Source organism: Schistocerca cancellata, chromosome 3 (assembly GCF_023864275.1).
Source record: "Schistocerca cancellata isolate TAMUIC-IGC-003103 chromosome 3, iqSchCanc2.1, whole genome shotgun sequence".
NCBI classification, from domain to species: domain Eukaryota; kingdom Metazoa; phylum Arthropoda; class Insecta; order Orthoptera; family Acrididae; genus Schistocerca; species Schistocerca cancellata.
Window position 1 is genome coordinate 306,744,233 of NC_064628.1, and position 24,225 is coordinate 306,768,457.

The 24,225-nt window shown below is 40.9% G+C and overlaps 1 protein-coding gene across 1 annotated transcript in view; it reads right to left on the reverse strand.

Annotated features, from left to right (window-relative positions):
* Positions 1–24,225, reverse strand: part of LOC126175006 (nucleoprotein TPR-like) — a 361,682-nt gene that overhangs the window by 117,459 nt on the left and 219,998 nt on the right. The window contains exon 17 of the mRNA XM_049921492.1: positions 15,444–15,512. Coding sequence (XP_049777449.1) covers positions 15,444–15,512 — 69 coding nt within the window. The remainder of the gene's footprint in view (positions 1–15,443; positions 15,513–24,225) is intronic.

Below are 24,225 nucleotides of genomic sequence, written 5' to 3' on the forward strand. Positions count from 1 at the left end.
ATATTCTCGGGACATTCTTGACACAGCGGATCTGGGAAAACTGAATTCCCTTGCTATTTCTGAAATGGAATGTCCCATGCGTCTAGCTCTAAATACCATTTTGGGTTCAAAGCATGCAGCTATAATCACATTGGAAACCTTTTCACATGAATCACCCAAGTACAAATGACAGCTTTGGCAATGCACTGAACTTTTATACCTTGTGTATGCAATACTACCACCACCTGTAGAAGTGCATATTGCTATCCCATGACTTCCATCAGTTCAGTGTTTATCATCAATACTGGTTAACATGGCTGCAAATTTTTTGCAGATATGTTGCTGGCTCTAGCTTTGTATTGCAAAATTTTCCGGTGTTTCAATTATCTGATTACATTTTGCAATTGAAGACAATGTAATTGACTTTGTGCACTACAACACAGGGACAATTTTTGCCTCTGTTCAATATAATTACAGGGTAATAACCTTTGTCCACATATACTGCTGGTATGAGTATCTTAATATACAAATAGCAGCTATGACATCATCAAATTTCATATTAACCTGGAAACTTTGTAGATTTTGCACAGCAGTTGAAATAGTAGTCATCTTAACATAAACCAATTATTTGAACTATAATTTTTCAAATAAATGGAGCTTTTAGTTTTGCACACAACTGTTTCCTCTGCACAATTTGATTTTATAAGAAATAAGAATCACTTTTACCTTATCGCCAACCACAAATTTTCTTAGATTTTTCTGATCAATTTCTTCCCCTTTACCTTCCCCATATTTAGATTTACATCTTTCCTCATTCTTTTTTAGAGTCCTATTTATTCTTTTGTTATACAATTCTCTCAATCACATGTACGATAGTGCTTGGATCAAATTAGGCCTACATCTTTTTACTATATTATAATTGCTGCCTTACTTTGAAAGAAGACTTTCTTAGATTAGGCCTCTGTGACAGTTCACTAAGTTGCTAATCACAAAAAAAAAATAAAAAATGTTTTGGTCACTGTCTGCGGAAAAAGATGATTAAGAGGTGTGTGTGTGTGTGTGTGTGTGTGTGTGTGTGTGTGTGTGTGTGTGTGTGTGTGTGTGTTTGTAACATTACTCCCTCAAACCCCTCAATACAACCAGAAATTGAAACAAGTGAGACTGTCAGAAGGAGCTTATATGCAGTTACTACATATGTGCATTGGCTATGCTTCAACATAATCACAAAGGTGCAATTCCTCATTTAAGATGAAACGTAGTCAGCTAAACCATTTGTTCATCACTGGGGGGTAAAAATTTTTCTAAAGCCAGATCCCCACTGTACAGAGGCTGACACACCACATCCCACTTGAACCACTGAAAGTGATGTGGAAAGCATGGGCTAGGCATTGTCACACAAAGGAACAATGGCTCACCCAGTACACTTCCCCATCTGTTTTACACCAGATTTTTATGGTAGGACATCACGTGACTTATGTTATAACTTCCTTGCACACTGTGTGGTTCTTTAGTGGATACAGGAGCGAGGAAAAGATGTCATTCATGAACAGAGAATTCAAGTATCAAATTATTCTACATCTAATACCAAACAGTAAAAATAATACATAATTTTGTTGCTGTTGGTGCAGCGTCAGTTGCTAAGAGTAGATCTGAATGTAGAAATATATACAGATACAAAAGATTTATAAATCTCTCACTGTTCCATACAATGTCTATTCAGAAGATGTCAATCCCTGGCTATGAAAGCCTGCAAATGTTATCCAAATGGCAAACACAAAAATGGAGTCAGTGCACAAATGCTCTAACTTAAGTACACCAGCCGCTGGGGCTCAGTAAAGGGGATACTCGTGTCTCGTCGACAGTTCTGTAATCGTGCATTGCAGCACCCTTGTGCCATGATGGCGACTGTAGGAAACACGGTGGCATAGCGTATAGAAGATAGAAAGTGCAATCACTAGTCAAGTACACCAATTTCAAAGCTTGGCGGCACTAGCTCCGATTTAAGTGCTACTCTCCTATGCAGTCGAATTAAACTTTCACAATAGTATCTCTATTTTACATGTTTAAGTCTGGGCTTAAACTAGACTATTTAAGGCCAGATTCAGTACTAATAACTAATCTTTTAACTGTTCAGGCTTGGAAACAGGAGAACATGACAGTGTATAAACTATGTGACTTTGCACACAGTAATTGATTTTTGGATTATCAATGTATTAAAAGTAACAAGAAAACGAAAAAGCAGGATCTTTGAATGTTACATGGCAACACTAATTTTTATTCTTACCACGTCACTTCATATTTCTTCAGCTGACCAACTAGATAACGACCGTTAAGTCTACTACAAAATATAACAGATTAACAACTCACTTTTAGTAATTCTGCAAATAAACTAGAGTTATAATAATAGAAGTCATTTGTTGTGAAAGTTTTCAATTCTGTAATATGTATTGTAGAACACTGTTGATCTTTAATCACCTCCCAATATTGTGTTTTCAACTACTGTGTTACTTTCCAGCCTTTTAGTCTGGATCCAAATTTTCTTGACCAGTAGTCAGCCAAGATTGAATCAGCACCTATATCTCACAATGCACAACAAGAGTATTCTTAAAACAAATGCTGCTTGCCCAAAAGTGACCACAAAGGAGTGTGCCTACAGTTGAAAAGAAGAAAATTCTCATATTAAAATAAAAAATTAAAAATGTACTTTCTCTTAGCTTTTAGCTGCTGGATGCTTTTGGAAAGCTTTCTTGTTGATTTACTCATTTTTGTTGACTTACATTCCTTCTTAAGTTCCTTATCTTGAAATAGGATCGACATTTTATGTAGTAAAAAATTAGGTTGGGTACAGCCTCCAGGGCACGTTCTGCACTACAAGCTTAGCTTGAAGTCTTCATTTTTATTTTTCAATGCTTTCCAATTCCAAACAGTCACAGAACAAGTCAACCCACAAGGCAGACAGATGGGTTCTGCCCAATTCACAATTCCCTCCTTTTGATAAAACATGCTTGACACACAAATAAACACTAGAGCATATGTAAATGTAGAATGCCTACTGACAAAATATGGCCATCACATACCAATGATCTAATAATACCAAAATGTTGCTCTAGTGGGTCCTGATTGAACTTTGACATCAATACATATCTGAACCCTCTATTCCACAGGTATGCAAGCTATTCCTAATGTGCTCTGTACGGTTACTCTGAGCGATTCCAATGTTCTGTTTGAAGCAAAAGTACTGTCTGAAGTGATCAGAACATGAGAAATATGCTGCAGAATTTTGTGGTGATCTAAATCTTTCCTCATACCACATGATAGTGTTTTCGAATTCAGAGCATCGAAAGCATAGTTTTTACACGAAGTAAACTTTACAGTTGGCTTACTATCTTCAAATCTCACAAAGCCATTTTCTATATATTGTCAGATGACATGATAGAAAAAGAGATGGAACACATACTGGGTCCAGTATTAGAATCAGTTCAAAAGCAAACGAAAGTGCTGGTAGGTCGATAGACACACAAACATACACACAAAATTCAAGCTTTCGCAAACAACAGTTGCTTCATCAGGAAAGAGGGAAGGAGAGGGAAAGACTAAAGGATGTGGGTTTTAAGGGAGAGGGTAAGGAGTCATTCCAATCCCAGGAGCGGAAAGACTTACCTTAGGGGGAAAAAACGACAGGTATACACTCGCACACACACACACACACACACATATCCATCCGCACATACACAGACACAAGCAGACATTTGTAAAGGCAAAGAGTTTGGGCAGAGATGTCAGTCGAGGTGGAAGTACAGAGGTAAAGATGTTGTTGAAAGATAGGTGAGGTATGAGCAGCGGCAAATTGAAATTAGCAGAGATTGAGGCCTGGCGGATAACGAGAAGAGAGGATATACTGAAGGGCAAGTTCCCATCTCCGGAGTTCTGACAGGTTGGTGTTACTGGGAAGTATCCAGATAATCCGGACGGTGTAACACTGTGTCAAGATGTGCTGGCCGTGCACCAAAGCATGTTTAGCCACAGGGTGATCCTCATTACCAACAAATACTGTCTGCCTGTGTACATTCATGCAAATGGACAGTTTGTTGCTGGTCATTCCCACATAGAAGGCTTCACAGTGTAGGCAGGTCAGTTGGTAAATCACGTGGGTGCTTTCACACGTGGCTCTGCCTTTGATCGTGTACACCTTCCGGGTTACAGGACTGGAGTAGGTGGCGGTGGGAGGGTGCATGGGACAGGTTTTACACCGGGGGCGGTTACAAGGGTAGGAGCCAGAGGGTAGGGAAGGTGGTTTGGGGATTTCATAGGCATGAACTAAGAGATTACGAAGGTTAGGTGGATGGCGGAAAGACACTCTTGGTGGAGTGGGGAGGATTTCATGAAGGATGGATCTCATTTCAGGGCAGGATTTGTGGAAGTCGTATCCCTGCTGGAGAGCCACATTCAGAGTCTGATCCAGTCCCGGAAAGTATCCTGTCACAAGTGGGGCACTTTTGCGGTTCTTCTGTGGGAGGTTCTGGGTTTGAGGAGATGAGGAAGTGGCTCTGGTTATTTGCTTCTGTACCAGGTCGAGAGGGTAGTTGCGGGATGCGAAAGCTGTTTTCAGGTTGTTGGTGTAATGGTTCAGGGATTCCGGACTGGAGCAGATTCGTTTGCCACGAAGACCTAGGCTGTAGGGAAGCGACCGTTTGATGTGGAATGGCCTCAATCTCCACTAATTTCAATTTGCCGGCGCTCATACCTCACCTGTCTTTCAACAACATCTTTGCCTCTGTACATCCGCCTCAACTGACATCTCTGCCCAAATGTCTGCTTGTGTCTGTGTATGGGCGGATGGATATGTGTGTGTGTGTGTGTGTGTGTGCACGAGTGTATACCTGTCCTTTTTTCCCCGTAAGGTAAGTCTTTCTGCTCCCGGGATTGGAATGACTCCTTACCCCCTCCCTTAAAACCCACATCCTTTATGTCTTTCCCTCTCCTTCCCTCTTTCCTGATGAAGCAACCGTTGGTTGTGAAAGCTTGAATTTTGTGTGTATGTTTGTGTTTGTTTGTTTGTGTGTCTATCGACCTGCCAGCACTTTCATTTGGTAAGTCACATCATCGTTGTTTTTAGATATATTTTTCCCACGTGGAATGTTTCCCTCTATTATATTCATATCATTAATTTGAACCCAACAATTACGTTTGTTACTGTCACGGTTGCATTTCGAAATCTTTTCTGTCATCTTATTTTCTCTTTCTGTTTTTGCAAGTAGTTTCACTTTGTATTCACCTTCTCCTTTTTACCGAATCTACCATACAATTTTATCCCGCCTATATATACTCAATAATAGGTAACCCACTTCCAAACCATAACCAAAAAATTTTTTTTCGCTTTCAACACCACCGCTGCTATAAAATTCACCATTTCCAGTTCACAAACAGTTCCTTTCACCTATTAAACAGCCATTTTGGCTAGTTCTAATAACTTCCGCTTTTCTTCCATTTCCGTTTTTCCCACATCACTGACCATTTTTAGCCGCTTCCCACAGGTTTTAACGCCATTATTTCTTCGTCAGACAATTGTTAGCCTCATTTTCACAATCTGCCACCACAAAACCACTCCTTTTAATACATTTACACGCTGTTTTTTCGAAATTTTCCTGAATTGCTCCACCCTTTAATGTGTTTTGGTGGCAACACAACCACCTAACCTTTGTGCACATCGTTGTCTACCAACCCAAGTTCACCAAAGGATCAACATAGCCCAGCTTTAACCGACACATTTTCGCCTTTTTTCATACCAGATCTCCAGTTGCTTTCTAGTTCACCTTTATCTCTCCCCATATATTTTTATTTTCATTTTCATTTCAGCCTCATGTTACACATTCCACCTTCTAATACCATGTCACCCTCACAACATCCCCACAACGACCCCATTAAGTTTTATTTACATTTCCTCCGCAAACATGCCTCCGACCTAGCCAGATTACACTCCCATATTTTATTTTCTCAGGCTTGTCTGACATTTGGCATTACCCCCAAAGGCCTCACACTTAAAGTTCCCATCTCTGGCTGCAACCCTTCTTTCCATCAGTCCCTATAACAGTTCCAAACTGAACAATCCATTGCCCTCACTCACCTAATCCTTCACCTACACATCAACTCAGCCAATGAACACATCCGTCAACTCCTATCCTTAATAAAAGTCCTCAGTCTTTCCTCTCCCACATCAACACCGGCTGTTCAGAGCATCCTCCTACAGGCCAACCGCAAATTAGAACAGCATGCCACCCTCCACCTCAAAAAACTATCCAATCTCCTGGTTTCCCACCTCCGGAAAGGCAACTCACTCACCCTTCACAACCTTTCCAGCAAACCTCAACCTCCCCTCATTACACACAGACCCAGTCTCTCCCATCTACTCAATTTCCCACTTCAAACTCCATTCCCCCCAAAGCTAAAAATTCTAATCAATACAATCTGGAACCACAACAACCTAATTCAGTAGTTAACCTTTCCACCATACCTCTCTCCCAATCCGAAACCTCTGTCCTCTCCAAAGGCCTCACCTTCAGTCCTACTCACAGATTCAACCAAACAGCCATCGTCAAAGATTTACTGTCCTACACTCGTACTCTCTGCTGGAAATATCACTTTGCCACGAAGGAAAATTATCCTAATCCTACTCCTAATGATCCCAAGACACTATCCAAATTGAACCCTGCCTGGAACAGTTCCGTCCTCCGTCACAGCGGGATCCACCTCCTCATCCTCAAAATCACCCTCTCCAAACCTTCCAGGAATTTCTGACTTCCAGCCTTGCCTCTCAATCCTTCTTAAAAAAACCTTAATCCTACTCCCAACATCACCACTGCTGAAGCCCAGGCTATCCGTGATCTGAAGGCTGACCGATCCATCGTCATTCTTCTGGCAGACAAGGGTTCCACGACCGTGGTACTTGATCGTCGGGAGTATGTGGCTGAGAGACTGCGTCAGCCTTCAGACAACACTACATACAAAGTTTGCCATTCCTGATGTCCAGGCAGAACTTCAAGGAATCCTCAGAACTTTAGGCCCCCTACAAAACCTTTCACCTGACTCCATCAACCTCCTGACCCCACCAACACCCCGCACCCCTACCCTCTACCTTCTTCCTCAAATTCACAAACCCAATCATCCCGGCCGCCCCATTGTAGCTGGTTACCAAGCCTCCACAGAACGTATCTCTGCCTACGTATATAAACACCTTCAACCCATTACATGCAGTCTCCTATCCTTCATCAAAGACACCAACCACTTTCTTGAACGCCTGGAATCCTTACCCAGTCTGTTACACCCAGAAACCATTCTTGTAACCATTGATGCCACTTCCTTATACACAAATATTCCGCACATCCAGGGCCTCGCTGCGATGGTGCGCTTCCTTTCACACCGATCACCTGCCACCCTACCTAAAACCTCTTGCCTCATTACCTTAGCCAGCTTCATCCTGACCCACAACTTCTTCACTTTCGAAGGCCAGACATAGCAACAATTAAAGGGAACAGCCATGGGTACCAGGATGGCCCCCTCGTACGTCAACCTATTCATGGGTCGCTTAGAGGAAGCCTTCTTGGTTACCCAGGCCTGCCAACCGAAAGATTGGTACAGATTTATTGATGACATCTTCATGATCTGGACTCACAGTGAAGAAGAACTCCAGAATTTCCTCTCCAACCTCAATTCCTTTGGTTCCATCAGATTCACCTAGTCCTACTCCAAATCCCATGCCACTTTCCTTGACGTCGACCTCCACCTGTCCAATGGCCAGCTTCACATGTCCGTCCACATCAAACCCACCAACAAGCAACAGTACCTCCATTATGACAGCTGCCACCCATTTCTCATCAAACGGTCCCGTCCCTACAGCCTAGGTCTTCGTGGCAAACGAATCTGCTCCAGTCCGGAATCCTTGAACCATTACACCAACAACCTTAAAACAGCTTTCGCATCCCACAACTACCCTCCCGACCTGGTACAGAAGCAAATAACCAGAGCCACTTCCTCATCTCCTCAAACCTGGAACCTCCCACAGAAGAACCGCAAAAGTGCCCCACTTGTGACAGAATACTTTCCGGGACTGGATCAGACTCTGAATGTGGCTCTCCAGCAGGGATATGACTTTCACAAATCCTGCCCTGAAATGAGATCCATCCTTCATGAAATCCTCCCCACTCCACCAAGAGTGTCTTTCTGCCGTCCACCTAACCTTCGTAACCTCTTAGTTCATCCCTATGAAATCCCCAAACCACCTTCCCTACCATCTGGCTCCTACCCTTGTAACCGCCCCCGGTGTAAAACCTGTCCCATGCACCCTCCCACCACCACCTACTCCAGTCCTGTAACCCGGAAGGTGTACACGATCAAAGGCAGAGCCACGTGTGAAAGCACCCACGTGATTTACCAACTGACCTGCCTACACTGTGAAGCCTTCTATGTGGGAATGACCAGCAACAAACTGTCCATTTGCATGAATGTACACAGGCAGACAGTGTTTGTTGGTAATGAGGATCACCCTGTGGCTAAACATGCCTTGGTGCACGACCAGCACATCTTGGCACAGTGTTACACCATCCGGGTTATCTGGATACTTCCCACTAACACCAACCTGTCAGAACTCCAGAGATGGGAACTTGCCCTTCAGCATATCCTCTCTTCTCGCTATCCGCCAGGCGTCAATCTCCACTAATTTCTAATTTCAATTTGCCGCTGCTCATACCTCACCTGTCTTTCAACATCTTTGCCTCTGTACTTCCGCCTCGACTGACATCTCTGCCCAAACTCTTTGCCTTTACAAATGTCTGCTTGTGTCTGTGTATGTGCGGATGGATATGTGTGTGTGTGTGTGTGTGTGTGTGTGTGTGTGTGTGTGTGTGTGTGTGTGCGCGCGCGTGTGTATACCTGTCCTTTTTTCCCCCTAAGGTAAGTCTTTCCACTCCCGGGATTGGAATGACTCCTTACCCTCTCCCTTGAAACCCACATCCTTTTGTCTTTCCCTCTCCTTCCCTCTTTCCTGATGAAGCAACCGCTATATATATAATACAGGGAAACATTCCATGTGGGAAAAATATATCTAAAAATAAAGATGTTGTAGCTTACCAAACGAAAGCATTAGTATGTTGATAGGAGACAATAAAAAACACACACACAAATTTCGAGCTTTCGCAACCCAAGGTTGCTTCATCAGGAAAGAAGGAAGGAGAGGGAAAGACGAAAGGATGTGGGTTTTAAGGGAGAGGGTAAGGAGTCATTCCAATCCTGGGAGTGGAAAGACTCACCTTAGGGTGAAATAAGGACAGGTATACACTCACGCGCGCACACACACACATATCCATCCGCACATATACAGACACAGGCAGACATTATGTCTGCATGTGTCTGAATATGTGCGGATGGATCTGCGTGTGTGTGCGTGCGAGTGTATACCTGTCCTATATTATATATAGCTTTTGCCACGATGCACTAAACAAACGGAAAGCAAGGCAAGAATTCATTCACCAAAAGGAGTTTAGGTGTATGTGTGCACGTCAATTTACTACATGCCTTTACACCAGTAAACTCTATAGAATTGTCAACTTCATAAACATTCCACAAAATCCTTTCCTCATGATGTCAGCACCAAACAGCACAGTATGTTTACCACGAAAATGGTTACGTGTGCATTTCCAAATATGTACTGCATCTGAAAAAGCCCAAACTTATCTGTTCTCATCAACAGGATTTTGAAAATAGCATTTAGTATTCCCCTTATTTCCTGATATTTGCAAATGTTTCCAGGCTTGTTTGTTAGATTGGCTGCCACCACATGTAAACAGCACAATTTTACAACCTGCCTGCTCCAGTTGCATTACAACTTAAATTAAAAATTTTACTAACACTTCTCCCGAAGTTACATTTTCACTGGCGTAGCAACTGGCTGTACCCAATTGTGTAGTAGATGTATGAACATGGAAACAGGATATGATCAGGTAAGTCTTTATTTTTTACTGTAGGTGTCATACTGCCAAAGTCAATAAATAAATCTACGAGTAAATAGGGCCCACTGAACTGAATACCCTCCCTCAGTTTAACCTCATAAAAAATAACTACCCCTGTCTTTCTGTTTGCATCAGGCTCTTCTTTAAAATTCTCCTTAGTAGCGTCTACAGCTGTCTTGTTAATGGCATATGTGCATTTCAAACCTTTTGAGTGTTTCCTCAAATGCAGATGTGAAGGAAGAGGTAACAGATTATGTTTCAAGCAGTGCCCATAACCCTTATAAGATTTTAATATGCAATAAAAACTATCTAGAATAAATCGCTATTGTATCTCATTCCTTATGGATTCTTTTTCTGGCACTTCTGTAATATAGTCTCTGAAATTATTTTTTGCTTATTAGATAAGCTTTCATTACATTTACAATGACTGCAGCATAATTCTCTAGCCTTTTCCAATTTGAGTTTATTGTTTGTCCTAGCAAAGCTGCTTTTTAATTTTTTTATTTGCAGTTTCAATACAGTTACTTCATCAAGTGGATCAACTATCAAACAAATGAGTTGTCCTTGCGACAGAAGTGGTGTCCCTGTCACAAATTCTTAAGCATTTGGTGGAAGTTTTATTCACAATTTTGCAAGCAGCTTTCCTTTTTGTGGGAGATTTTCTTATCTTCAATAGGGTACACAAATACTTGGGCAAATTCTGGAAAATGTAAGGAACTGGATTTGGTAACAAGTGCTGATAAATTCTGGGCAATTCTACCTCCTTTTCATCAATAACAAATTTGTCTGATTTTAACATTAAATTTTCAGCAAAGTGAGCATCACAAATATACAAGTTTCTTGTTAGCTCCTTGTCTTCTCTTGGGATAACTTTTTCCATTTGTTAAAATTATCTACGTCTTTTGGGAGCTTGAGCATCTTACCTCTTTGCAATTTCTATAAACTGACTTGCAACCAGCCACAAAACAGAAAGGTATCATCATATCAGCTTAGGAGATTGCTGACCCAACTATTAATTTCAATTGAAATACCACGTATTTCAGTTTAGTTTATAATCAAGCACCAATAAAAATCTGTACCGCTGCAAAATTGCACATATATATCTCAAAATATCCACAAATCAGCAACAAAGCACATGATATAATGTTTATAAACACAGACAACACAGGGCGCAAAAAAATTGCAGCTCTGTGCAATGGGAGATTACCACACTAACGCTATTCAGGCCATGATACTGGAGATGAGAGGACCGCACTTTCTACTTCTACACACTATGGTGGTGCATATATCTGATAGTGCACCGACCAGATAGCGACCAATACCTCAGTTTACAAAAATGCAGAAATGTAAGGTACCATGCTGGCGCAGCATAATAAAGAGATGACAGACTCTTCCCAGAAAGGATACGAAAGCTGCTGAACCATTACAACAAATGCTATATTCACCATAATGATAACATTGAAAAACAGTTAAAACTTTTCAAAACACTTGCTTTAATTTTTGACCCTATTTGAAGAGTTTCTTAAAACAAAATAAACTGCCTCCTGTTAATTTTTAATCATGTAATTTCAGTTTTAAACAATCTCCTGCACAAAGTAAAGTTCAACAGCCATAACTGAAGACAACAAGATCACATGAGGTAACGGTCAGGAAACGCATTGCATTAATAAACAATAATCAAGAGGTGGAAAACATCTACTTCATTTTTTTTCTATTTGGTTATAAAAAGTTCAAATCAGTTGCAAAATAAAGCTCCTGTTGCATCAGTCTCAATAACAGAGATCTACATTAACTGCACAGCCTCTGGCTTCTTTCTTAAACATCTACTGCTAAACACAAGTAGCTTGTCAACATCCACATCAGCAGATTAAATCAGATAGCCTATGTTACATATCTATTGTGTGCTATAGAAGTATTAATAATCATGCTGTTAAGTTCTCTGAATAAATTATAAAGAGTTAAACATAATATGAAATGCTAAATATTCTTGGTACAGTGCACAAAACAAACAATTTTTTCAGAGATTGGTGGTGTGAGATACAAACAGATCACGATACAGTTGGGAGAAATTGTATGATTATCACAACAGCGCTCTATTTCAACAAAATAAACTACAAGTTCCTTGGAAACAAACAAATACATTATTAGACAATGCTATAGTGTCTTTCAGTGTCAAGTGGTCTAGAGGTTCCCCTTGACCAACACAGATTTTGATGAAATTTTGTATGAGCAATCACACATGTTCCCTATTAACTACTTAATTCACTACTTCCGGAGATAAAACTTCATCCTCCTACAGCTTTCCATTAGTTTACAAACTGAGGGCATAAGTTGATGATTTTTTTAAAACCCCAAAAATGGCTATTTTTGGCCAAGTCCTTTTTAAGACTTCTGTAATCTCTTTTAAACCATTACCATTAAAAAGATCACATCCTAAACCACCTAAAAACTATATGTGGTTTTGCAATGCAAGCATATAAGGCCCAAAAAAAAAGTGCAAGTGCACTGATAATGAGACCATATTCCACTGGCACTCAAGTTAAACCTGACATCCTACTGCATTTTACAACTATTTATTACTCTCTGGGGAAGTCAATATCAAAAGTCTTTATGACTACAACGTGAGGTAAGGTTTGAGTAACTTGAAAAACTCCAAAAAAAGTTGTCATGACTCGCCGAGACATTCGAGGGTGAGTCAAATGAAAACCTTAAATATTTTTTTAAATATTATTTATTGTGCAGAAGTAGTACAAAGCTGTATCACTTTTCAATATAATCTCCCCCCACGTGCAATGGAAGTCCTCCAGCACTTCAAAAGTGCATAAATTCCTTTAGAAAACAATTCTTTTGGTAGTTCGCGCAACCACTCATGCACCGTGTGGCGTACCTCTTCATCAGAAAGGTCTGGTGAGTATGGTGGATGAGGAAGACACTCAAAATGCAGGTCTGTGATTGTTGCAACTGTTGTATGGGCAATGTGGGGCCGCACATTGTCATGTTGCAAAAGGACACCTGCTGACAGCAATCCATGGCAATTTGATTTGTTTGCAGGCCAGACAATTTTTTAGGAGATCTGTGTATGGTGCACTGGTGACACGTAATGCTCCAAAATGACGCCTTTTTCGTCCCAAAAGAGAGTCAGCATAACCTTCCCTGCTGATGGTTCTGTTTGAAACTTCTTTGGTTTTGGTGATGAGGAATGGCGCCATTCCTTGCTCGCTCTCTTCGTTTCCGGATGGTGGAAGTGAACCCAGGTTTCGTCCCCAGTAACGATTCTTGCAAGGAAGCCATCACCTTCTCGTTCAAAGCGCTGCAGAAGTTCTTCACAAACATCAACATGTCATTCTCTTATTTCAGGAGTCAGCTGCCATGGCACCCATCTTACAGACACTTTGTGAAACTGGAGCACATCATGCACAATGTGGTGTGCTGACCCATGACTAATCTAAACATGCTGCAATGCCATTCAGTGTCACTCAGCAGTTTTCCTCCACTATGGCTTCAACTGCTCCAATGTTCTGTGGAGTCACACCTCATTATGCCTGACCTGGACGAGGAGCATCTTCCACTGAAGTCACACCATTTGCGAACTTCCTACTCCATTCATAGACTTGCTGCTGGGACAAACATGCATCACCATACTGAACCTTCTTCGTCAATGAATTTCAATAGGTTTCACACCTTCACTATGCAAAAACCGAAAAACATAATTCTGTTCTTCCCTGGTGCAAGTCGCAAGTGGGGCGGCCACCTTTATACTGATATTGCGACGGTATGTGTGCATCTGCACTATGCTGCCACCTACAGGTCATACTGCACACCGTCTATAGCATGCTTACCAACTTACAGGATAACGGCGTGAAATTTCGATTTGTTATTACAAATTTAAGGTTTACATTTGACTGACCCTTGTATTTCAGAACTTTTTTTAAATATTTTTATTTTAATCAAATTGGTTATAAACTTCATCATCTCAAACTGGTTATAAACTTCATCATCTAACTCTGTATTACCAAGGCAGTGCAGACCATGGTAGTAGAAGTGTTGAGTAACAGCTGCAGTATAGATTGTATAAATAGCCAGCAGGTTTTACACCACTGTCACATTGAATAAACTTTGGTGAATTTCTTCACAGCTATCTTCCTGGCATTTTTTAGAATGGATTCATGTTATTGATAATGATTAGTGTATCTTTTTGTTGTGTAATGCTAGTGAGGTGCTAGTTTAATTCTGGTTTAAGGTACAATGTAACACACAGTATGAGACTACTTACTAGCAGTTATTCTGATTCAGGCTCATTTCCTAGTCATTAGGACTTCTGATATTATTTTCCACACAGAATACTAAACAACTGTAGAACCTAATAAAGAACATAAGATTTAATTTGAATACCAGTGGAATTTGGGCCTGTTTTCAATGCACTAGTCCTCCTTTTTTAGAGCATTATATCCTTGCAGTGGAAAAGAAATATAAGTTTTTTAGGTGTTTTAGAACATGGCCTTTCTAACAAAAATCATTTAAAAGAATTTGCAGAAAAGGCTATTTGTAAAAGTGGGCCAAATATAGTCTTTTTTACATTTTTAGAAAAATCTTCAGTTTTTAAACTATTTGAAAGCAATAGGATGATGAAATTTTATACACTAAGACCTCATACTGGTAAGCTATAACATGCAAAGGTTCAGGTTTATTCCACACTTATTTCCGGAGATATAAAAAACTAAACTTCACATTTTTTCATCTAGTTTTTTGATTGACTTTGCTTCACCTTCTTGTTTTTTAGGGCCTTATATGCTCACACTGCACAATCAAATGTAGTTTTTTATGTGGTATAGAGCTAGATCTTTCTAATGAAAACAATTTTTAAAAGTCTGCAGAAGACACTATTTTGTAAGACTGGGCCACAAATAGTAATTTTTGGCACTTTTGGAAAAATCTTCAAGTTTGCTCTCAACTTATAAACTACCAAAAAGCAGTGGCAGCATGAAATTACATATTCTTAGACCTTATATTGGCAAGTTGTTACTTGCACAGTTTCAGGTTTTACTTGCACAGTTTCAGGTTAATTACACAGTTACTTTCAGAGATATAAAAGCAGAACTTCACATTTTTTTTCCAAGCGTATATTTTTTTGGCTGACTGTGCTTCAAATTATTCATATGTAAATCATTCAGGAAACCTTTTTAAAATTATTATTCCACTTAAGAGAGCGCAGAAAGTTGTGCATGATGGCCGAGTTTCGTTTCTTTCAAGAAAATGTTGCCACAGATATTATATCTCAAAGGTGCTGAAAACTCAGGTCATGAGGGAACTTTTTCAGAAATTAGACCACTTGGCGTGGAATGGCTCTATTATTACCTGTTTCCCTCTTCCTCCCCCCCCCCCCCCCCACTAAATCTCCCCACTATCTATAAAAGAATTATTATAGGTAATATACATTATTATACATAAAAATACGAACACTACCTTTACTGAAACTTCATGTGCTCTTTCTTCAGAATCACTCCTCTTTCTTTTTGAAGGATTAGGGGCCCCCTATAACAAAAGTGTAAATGATACACAGATGACTTAGTTATCAATCTACTCTTGGTTTTTTTAAAAAAAAAAAAAAAAAAAAAAAAAAAAAAAAAAAAAAAAAAAAAAAAAAAAAGAGAGAGAGAGAGAGAGAGAGAGAGAGAGAGAGAGAGAGAGAGAGAGAGAGCACAGGAAAATGAAAAAAAAGTACCTCAAATAGTTGTGGTACTTACATCCACTTTAGATGGCAAAAGTTAAAGTTATGAGAACCATAATAAAGAAATGAAAATATGCTGGATTAACTGCACTTAAATGATGAAGTTCTTAATTTGGTGCATTAAATTTTTTTTTGTGTGTGTGACAGCTTTACTTCTCTTCTAGAATTTACTTCACGCAAATAAAGTTAGTTATTTGCATGTTTTGAGGATCATACTTGTGATTCTCACCGTGATACAGAACAAAAATGTCTTACAATTTTACTACACTTTCTCAATCAAAAATAATGTACATTGTTGATAATTTATATGACTGCCTTAAGCTACAATTGAAGTTACTTTTATTATCTATTACATTAAATACACCACTGAGAAAGAGGACAAAGACCTTACGGCTAAATATCTCATTCCTTTCTCTGACACACAAAGTGTTTTCATGATTCTCTGCAGGTCAGGAGATTTAACTACCCTCCTCCCAACTATAATACACTTATTTTCTGCAAAAAGTGCTGCTCAGCTCCAATGTAGGGCGTTCTGGGTAGAGTGTTGGACAGGTTTTGCACCTGAGTGTTCCTTGTATGGACCCGTGACAATCGAGTTAGGTTGTGAGCTTGGTGTAAGGATAGATTAGGATAGTTTATAGATTGGTTGGGCAGCATAATACCACTTCAGGAGAGGTGGGAAGGATGTTTCTCATTTCTGGGCACAATGATAAGTAATCTAAGTTATGGTGAGGTGGGTGGAGTTGGGAGGAAACAAACTGGAGAGGCAATGTTCAGTTCTGGATTTCGGCTGGTTTCTGTAGGAAGTGAGAGACAAGTGTTTCCACTGTAGGGATTTGGAGAAGTAAAATAGGTCTTTGACAAATCCAGCATAACTGAATTTGAGTGTGGGACTGAAGGCAAGATCTTTTTTACACAACTGAAACTTCTATAGGATTAAGTTGTTTGCTAGACAGGCTGACGGCAAAGTTTTGGATTTGTTTGGGTCCTGGGTTTTATGGTACACTGGGAGGGAGTTTCGGGGGTTGCGCCAGTTGGGAAAGACAGCAAAGACAGTGTCTGGGTGCTGTGAGGAGTTAACAGTGGGTTTCACTGGAGGTTACAATATATAGTGTTAGGTATTCTCAAATGACAGTTTTAAAATAAAAGCACCTGTTTCTGAAAAACTAGTGAAACTGCTGAAAACAAATATGTTTCAATGCATTTACAAAATACCTATTATTTTTTTACATTAGCTATGCTGTTGAATTAGCCCTTTTTATAGTTTATGTTTTTACGAATTCCTTGTGAAGTGAAAGATCCAGATGATTGGAAAGTAGCGTAGGTCACTTCCACAATATAAGAAACTGAAAAGAACATGTGTGCATTTTAATATGTCAATTGGCGTACAGTTTGTCTTGCCTTCATGATCATGAATATATTCTACACTTCGGTGTAAAGAATATCTGTAAACAATGAAAATTCCTCTCAAAAGTGCAGCACATATTTAGAAAGCAAAACAGATACCAGTTCTTAAGAACTCTATGAGTGAGGTACTGTGGCATTTTAGGTACTGAAGTTGTATCTGGAAGGAACAAGGTTCAAATTGCTGTCAAGTTATTCTGATTTAGATCTTCTGTGATTTCTGTGTATCACTTCACAAAAATTCCAAAAGTGTTTCTTCTGCATCAATATCCAATCCAAACTATCTCTTATAATATAAATATTAATAGGAAACTAATCTTGACTTTTATTTCTTCCTTTCTGTTTTCTTTAGAACTTTTTTGGCAGAAACTAGTTTCCTAGCATGTAAATAGCTGCATTCCATATCTATAAAACAACAGCATTAATGAAACCATTGCCATATAAAGTACCAAATGTTTCTTCTTATCACTTTATAACTGTTACAACAATTAAGAAAAACTAAGAGGAATACAAGCAATGATATACGTGAAGTCACAGCTTTCTACAGTAAGAGCTGTGCAGTAGGTAAATACATAAAAGAAATAGTTTATGATCGTACTTTGTCTTTCAAACTTATTTCTTCAAATGCATAGACACATCCGCCATCCCTCCCTCCCTCCCTAACTCCTTCTCTCCCTCCCTTGATCCCTGCTCTCTCCCCAACTCACACCCCTCCATCACTTCCTCACTCCTGCTACACCCCCCCCCCTCCCCCCGTTGCTTGCTCCTCCATCCTTCTCTCCTCCCTCAAATTGTCTTCCCTCCCTTGATCATCCCTTCACTACCTCCCTAGAGCCCCACTTACCTCCCTTCCCCAATCCCTCCCTCCCTAGAACCCCCTTCCTACCCTTTAACGAACGCTGCCTCATTCCCTTGACCCCATCTTCTTCCCTTGAACACCCCTCCCTACCTCGAACACCACTTCTTTGCTCAATCTCACTCCCTCCACCACTTCCTCCTTCCCTCCCTCGCTCGCTCCGACACTCTCAGCATCCCTCACTCCGCTCTGTCCCTTGTTCCCTCCCTACTTCCATCCTTCCATCCCTCTGTTATATCCACGAGTAAAGCCAAGTCTGAATTACACTATTAATAACAAAACGGGGAACTGTTAATGCATTGTTAATAACATAATTGAGAACTGTAATAACAAAACAGGCAACAGTAACATATTTAGGTGTGGCGAGATAAGCCACAGACCCAGATGCAGGCGGGCTGGTTGGCCAACGCTGGGATGATGGGCAGGTGCGTTTGATAACGAGCTAAAAGCTATAAGCTATAAAGCCACAAAGAGGACTCTTGTGTACTTCTGGCAATGGGGGTCCTTGATAAGGACTGGAATTAAAGTTAATAGGCAAACAGCTCTTCTGGTTAGAGGGAGAGCATGTGACAAGAGAGAGGGTGCCTTCTGGTGGGGATAGCACTACATCACGAGAAGCCAATACAGGACTTAGGGCGCAGTGTGTGACCATAATAAGAGAGGCGCCTCTACCCTTCCACCCAGCCTCTGAAGAACCACTGAAGAAATGTGCACAATTACAGCAAATAAGGAAACAAGTAGTCCTTGACATTACCTCACAGCAATACCCCATGGAGATGAAGGGGAAAAGTACACAAAAATCGGCAGCAAGATACTCCGAGAAAAAGAGGAAGATCGGTAGGAGAGCACTAAAGAGAGGTCTGATGTGGGGTTGTCATTCGTCATCTCTGCATCAGACTTGGCCACTCATTAGAAATGTCTCATAGCAGTTAGGATTTCATTCTTTGTATTTCTGAAAAAACTTCAGGTTGTTAAGCTTTCTGGAGAGTTACTTCAATTATCTCCCAGCCTTTCTATCTTGAGAGTTACTTCAATTATCTCCCAGCCTTTCTATCTTCATACCAGAGACTGTAACTTCTTAGCTAGGGCAAAAGTCTCCGTCTTATTACGGCCAACCAGCTACGCTGTGGTTACGAACCATATCGCTAAACCTCAAGTAAAACCCACACTTGGGATGCGACATAAATAAATTTTGGTGCCAGTTGTGGGGTACCACAAAGGCACTTAGGCAACTGAGAGGTAGGATCCGCTGAAGGAAGCCAGAAGATATTGCTACAGTGACTGTAGGAACCTGCAGAAAGTTGTGGTGACTCACAACTTTCAGAGCAAGTAGGCGATCATCTTCAAGAACAGTAGAGTTCAAGAAGTCCAAGTGGGTGCAGGGCAGCACAGAGATATGACAGCATGGTGCAGAGCAGCATGGCACAGGGGTGCCTCAGTAGCCAGAGAGGTTTGCACGTTCAAGATCAAGGGTCTGGGCTCCAGAGCGGCGGCAGCAGCAGCAGCGGCGGCGGCAGCCGAGGTGAGTGACATGGTCGGTGCAGTGGAGTACAGCGGCTGATGCATCACGAGTTTGCAGACGCGCGGGTGGCAAGCAAGCACCAAATGATGCACTACAACAAGCAATACCTATCAAGCTGATTTTAATTATAATGTATCTTCATAGTGCTAACATTGTTAAAATTGGTAAAATGCCCCAGACTAATGAAGCTCCTTCGTCCTCCTGTGGTGGTAAAATGTCAGTTACGGAAGCTTTGTTTATCATTTCAAAAGTGTTAGAAGGGAACAAACAAGATCTCTCAGGGAGTTTATCGAGAATGTGGATGTAGCATTTGAATTAGTCAAGCCAGATGAACACGAAACATTATTGAAATTTGTAAAAGCTAAGATAACTGGTGAGGCCAGGTCAAGACTGCAAGTAAGGGAAAAAACAGGTACATGGAAAGAAGTGAAGCATGTTCTAGAAGAGAATTACGTGGGTAAACACACTGTAAGCTACTATACGTGCGAAATATTTCAGGCACGGCAAGGACAAGGTGAGCTGATCTCATTGTGGGCAAGCAGAATTTATGAAATGCAGAGAGGTATCAGGAAAGCCGTAAGTTGGGTTACAAGCCAGGAGAACATAAAAGGTGCCATAGAATTGATTGATTCATTAAGAAGAATTTGTTTCATTCGTGGCCAAAGCAATGACAGAATTCAAACAATAGTGCGAAGTTGAGGCGATGAAAAAGGCTTGGCAGCAGCAGTGGAGTCAGCCCTGCAAGAGGAAAGTGCGATATTATCAATGAAAGAGTGGGGATTGGCCTCAAAGAAAATGTTTAACCATGGAAGGGAAACGGTAAAGGGTTCAAAAGAGATTAAGGAATTAAAATGTTTTACTCGCGGTCTGAGAGGTCCTACTGCAAGCGAATGTAGAAAGAACAAGCCAGAGGGCAGAATATGGGCAACGGCCAATAAAGTGGTACAGGGAAACTAAAGGGTGGCAAGGTCGCACGGTCGGGCATTTTCGCAGTAAGCAAGCCCCCCCAGTTAGGGTAATCGACTATGCAATGGAGAAAGATGTTCCAGTGTTATACTGTATAGAATTTTAAAAAGTTCTTAAAGTTATTAATAGATACAGGAGCACAGTGTGCTTATTAAGAGAACAAATATTCCGGTGAACAGTGCAATTAAACTACGCAAAAGGCTTTGGTTAAAAGGCATAATGAGTGAAGCGGTAAGTACATCTAAATCTACATCTACATTTATACTCCGCAAGCCACCCAACGGTGTGTGGCGGAGGGATCTTTACGTGCCACTGTCATTACCTCCCTTTTCTGTTCCAGTCGCGTATGGTTCGCGGGAAGAACGACTGTCTGAAAGCCTCCGTGCTCGCTCTAACCTCTCTTAATTTTACATTCGTGATCTCCTCGGGAGGTATAAGTAGGGGGAAGCAATATATTCGATACCTCATCCAGAAACACACCCTCTCGAAACCTGGCGAGCAAGCTACACCGCGATGCAGAGCGCCTCTCTTGCGGAGTCTGCCACTTGAGTTTGCTAACCATCTCCGTAACGCTATCACGGTTACCAAATAACCCTGTGATGAAACGCGCCGCTCTTCTTTGGATCTTCTCTATCTCCTCCGTCAACCCGATCTGGTACGGATCCCACACTGATGAGCAATACTCAAGTATAGGTCGAACGAGTGTTCTGTAAGCCACCTCCTTTGTTGATGGACTACATTTTCTAAAGACTCTCCCAATGAATTTCAACCTGGTACCCGCCTTACCAACAATTAATTTTATATGATCATTCCACTTCAAATCGTTTCACACGCATACTACCAAATATTTTACAGAAGTAACTGCTACCAGTGTTTGTTCCGCTATCATATAATCATACAATAAAGGATCCTTCTTTCTATTTATTCGCAATACATTACATTTGTCTATGTTAAGGGCCAGTTGCTAGTCCCTGCACCAAGCGCCTATCCGCTGCAGATCTTCCTGCATTTCGTTACAATTTTCTAATGCTGCAACTTCTCTGTATCATCCGCGAAAAGCCGCATGGAACTTCCGACACTATCTACTAGGTCATATATATATATTGTGAAAAGCAATGGTCCCATAGCACTCCCCTGTGGCACGCCAGAGGTTACCTTAACGTCTGTAGGCATCTCTCCATTGATAACAACATGCTGTGTTCTGTTTGCTAAAAACTCTTCAATACAGCCACACAGCTGGTCTGATATTCCGTAGGCTTTTACTTTGTTTATCAGGTGACAGTGCGGAACTGTATCGAACGCCTTCCGGAAGTCAAGGCAAATAGCATCTACCTGGGAGCCTGTATCTAATATTTTCTGGGTCTCATGAACAAATAAAGCGAGTTGGGTCTCACACGATCGCTGTTTCCGGAATCCATGTTGATTCCTACAGAGTAGATTCTGGGTTTCCAAAAACGACATGATACGCGAGCAAAAAACGTGTTCTAAAATTCTACGACAGATCGACGTCAGAGATATAGGTCTATAGTTTTGTGCATCTGCTCGACGACCCTTCTTGAAGACTACCTGTGCTCTTTTCCAATCATTTGGAATCTTCCGTTCCTCTAGAGACTTGCGGTACACGGCTGTTAGAAGGGGGGCAAGTTCTTTCGCGTACTCTGTGTCGAATTGAATTTGTATCCCGTCAGGTCCAGTGGACTTTCCTCTGTTGAGTGATTCCAGTTGCTTTTCTATTCCTTGGACACTTATTTCGATGTCAGCCATTTTTCGTTTGTGCAAGGATTTAGATAAGGAACTGCAGCGCGGTCTTCCTCTGTGAAACAGCTTTGGAAAAAGGTGTTTAGTATTTCAGCTTTACGCGTGTCATCCTCCGTTTCAATGCCATCATCATCCCGGAGTGTGTGGATATGCTGTTTCGAGCCACTTACTGATTTAACCTAAGACCAGAACTTCCTAGGATTTTCTGTCAAGTCGGTACATAGAATTTTACTTTCGAATTCACTGAACGCTTCACGCATAGCCCTCCTTAGGCTAACTTTGACATCGTTTAGCTTCTGTTTGTCTGAGAGGTTTTGGCTGCGTTTACACTTGGAGTGAAGCTCTCTTTGCTTCCGCAGTAGTCTTCTAACTTTGTTGTTGAACCACCCTCACAGTTTTACTCGGCACGTACCTGTCTAAAATGCATTTTACGATTGCCTTGAACTTTTTCCATAGACACTCAACATTGTCAGTGTCGAAACATAAATTTTCGCTTTGATCTGTTAGGTAGTCTGAAATCTGCCTTCTATTACTCTTGCTAAACAGATAAACCTTCCTCCCTTTTTTTATATTCCTATTAACTTCCATATTCAGGGATGCTGCAACGGCCTTATGATCACTGATTCCCTGTTCTGCACTTACAGAGTCGAAAAGTTCGGGTCTGTTTGTTATCAGTAGGTCCAAGATGTTATCTCCACGAGTCGGTACTCTGTTTAATTGCTCGAGGTAATTTTCGGATAGTGCACTCAGTATAATGTCACTCGATGCTCTGTCCCTACCACCCGTCCTAAACATCTGAGTGTCCCAGTCTATATCTGGTAAATTGAAATCTCCACCTAAGACTATAACATGCTGAGAAAATGTATGTGAAATGTATTCCAAATTTTCTCTCAGTTGTTCTGCCACTAATGCTGCTGAGTCGGGAGGTCAGTAAAAGGAGCCAACTATTAACCTAGCTCAGTTGTTGAGTGTAACCTCCACCCATACTAATTCACAGGAACTATCCACTTCCACTTCACTACAGGATAAACTACTACTAACGGTGACAAACACGCCACCACTGGTTGCATGCAATCTACCGTATTTACTCGAATCTAAGCCGCATTCGAATCTAAGCCGCACCAGAAAAATGAGACTCGAAATAAAGGAAAAACAAATTTCCCGAATCTAAGCCGCAGCTGAAATTTGAGACTCGAAATTCAAGGGGAGAGAAAAGTTTTAGACCACACCTCCAAATCGAAACAAAGTTGGTCCATTGTAATATGAGACACAATTCAGGTTGAATGAATGACGATACAGCTACAGTAGTTTGGTTCGAGCCGTAAGCTTAGCAGTTAAGCTTTACCAGGTAGCCATTGCTATGCGTCAGGCGCTCCGTCCTTATTTATACGGGTACCCTTCGTTTTTCAAGTGCTTCGTCTGGTTTGAATTGATTTCTTATTTTTCTTTGATCTGGTAATTGCCGTTCTCTTTGTTATAGGTGTTTTCGTCACTCTAAGTTGAAAATGCATTACTGTACTGTGTCATGCATTCTTTGTCGCATTCCGATAATGAATGTTCACGACCTGTCGCCGCTCGCGGCATGGTTTACTTTTGTGTGTGCTACCGCTGCTTACAATAAAAAAAACAGTAATTGTCTCAGTAGCGTAACAATGGCAAGAGACTGCTATTTGTTGTTATTTACACTGCTGATTTCTTTGATCATTATCAACAAGAACCAAATAATAAACTGCGTATGGTAGAAGATGTTCTGAACAAGAGTTTAGCGACAATTTTTCTCCGTTTGAAAATCTTTGCAGACGCCTCTTTAGTACATTATTTTCTGCACAGAAATTAGTCACCTTAGATTTAAAAATCTAGTCAATTGCCGCGCGCGCTTCATTTCTGACTGTATCACTATTAGGCATAAGAATAATACGAATATGAACATGACATATGTGTATACTTCCACGTTTGTGTTGTCTCACTCTAGTTTCGTAGTTTATTAGGCAGACAGGAGTTAAATGAGATA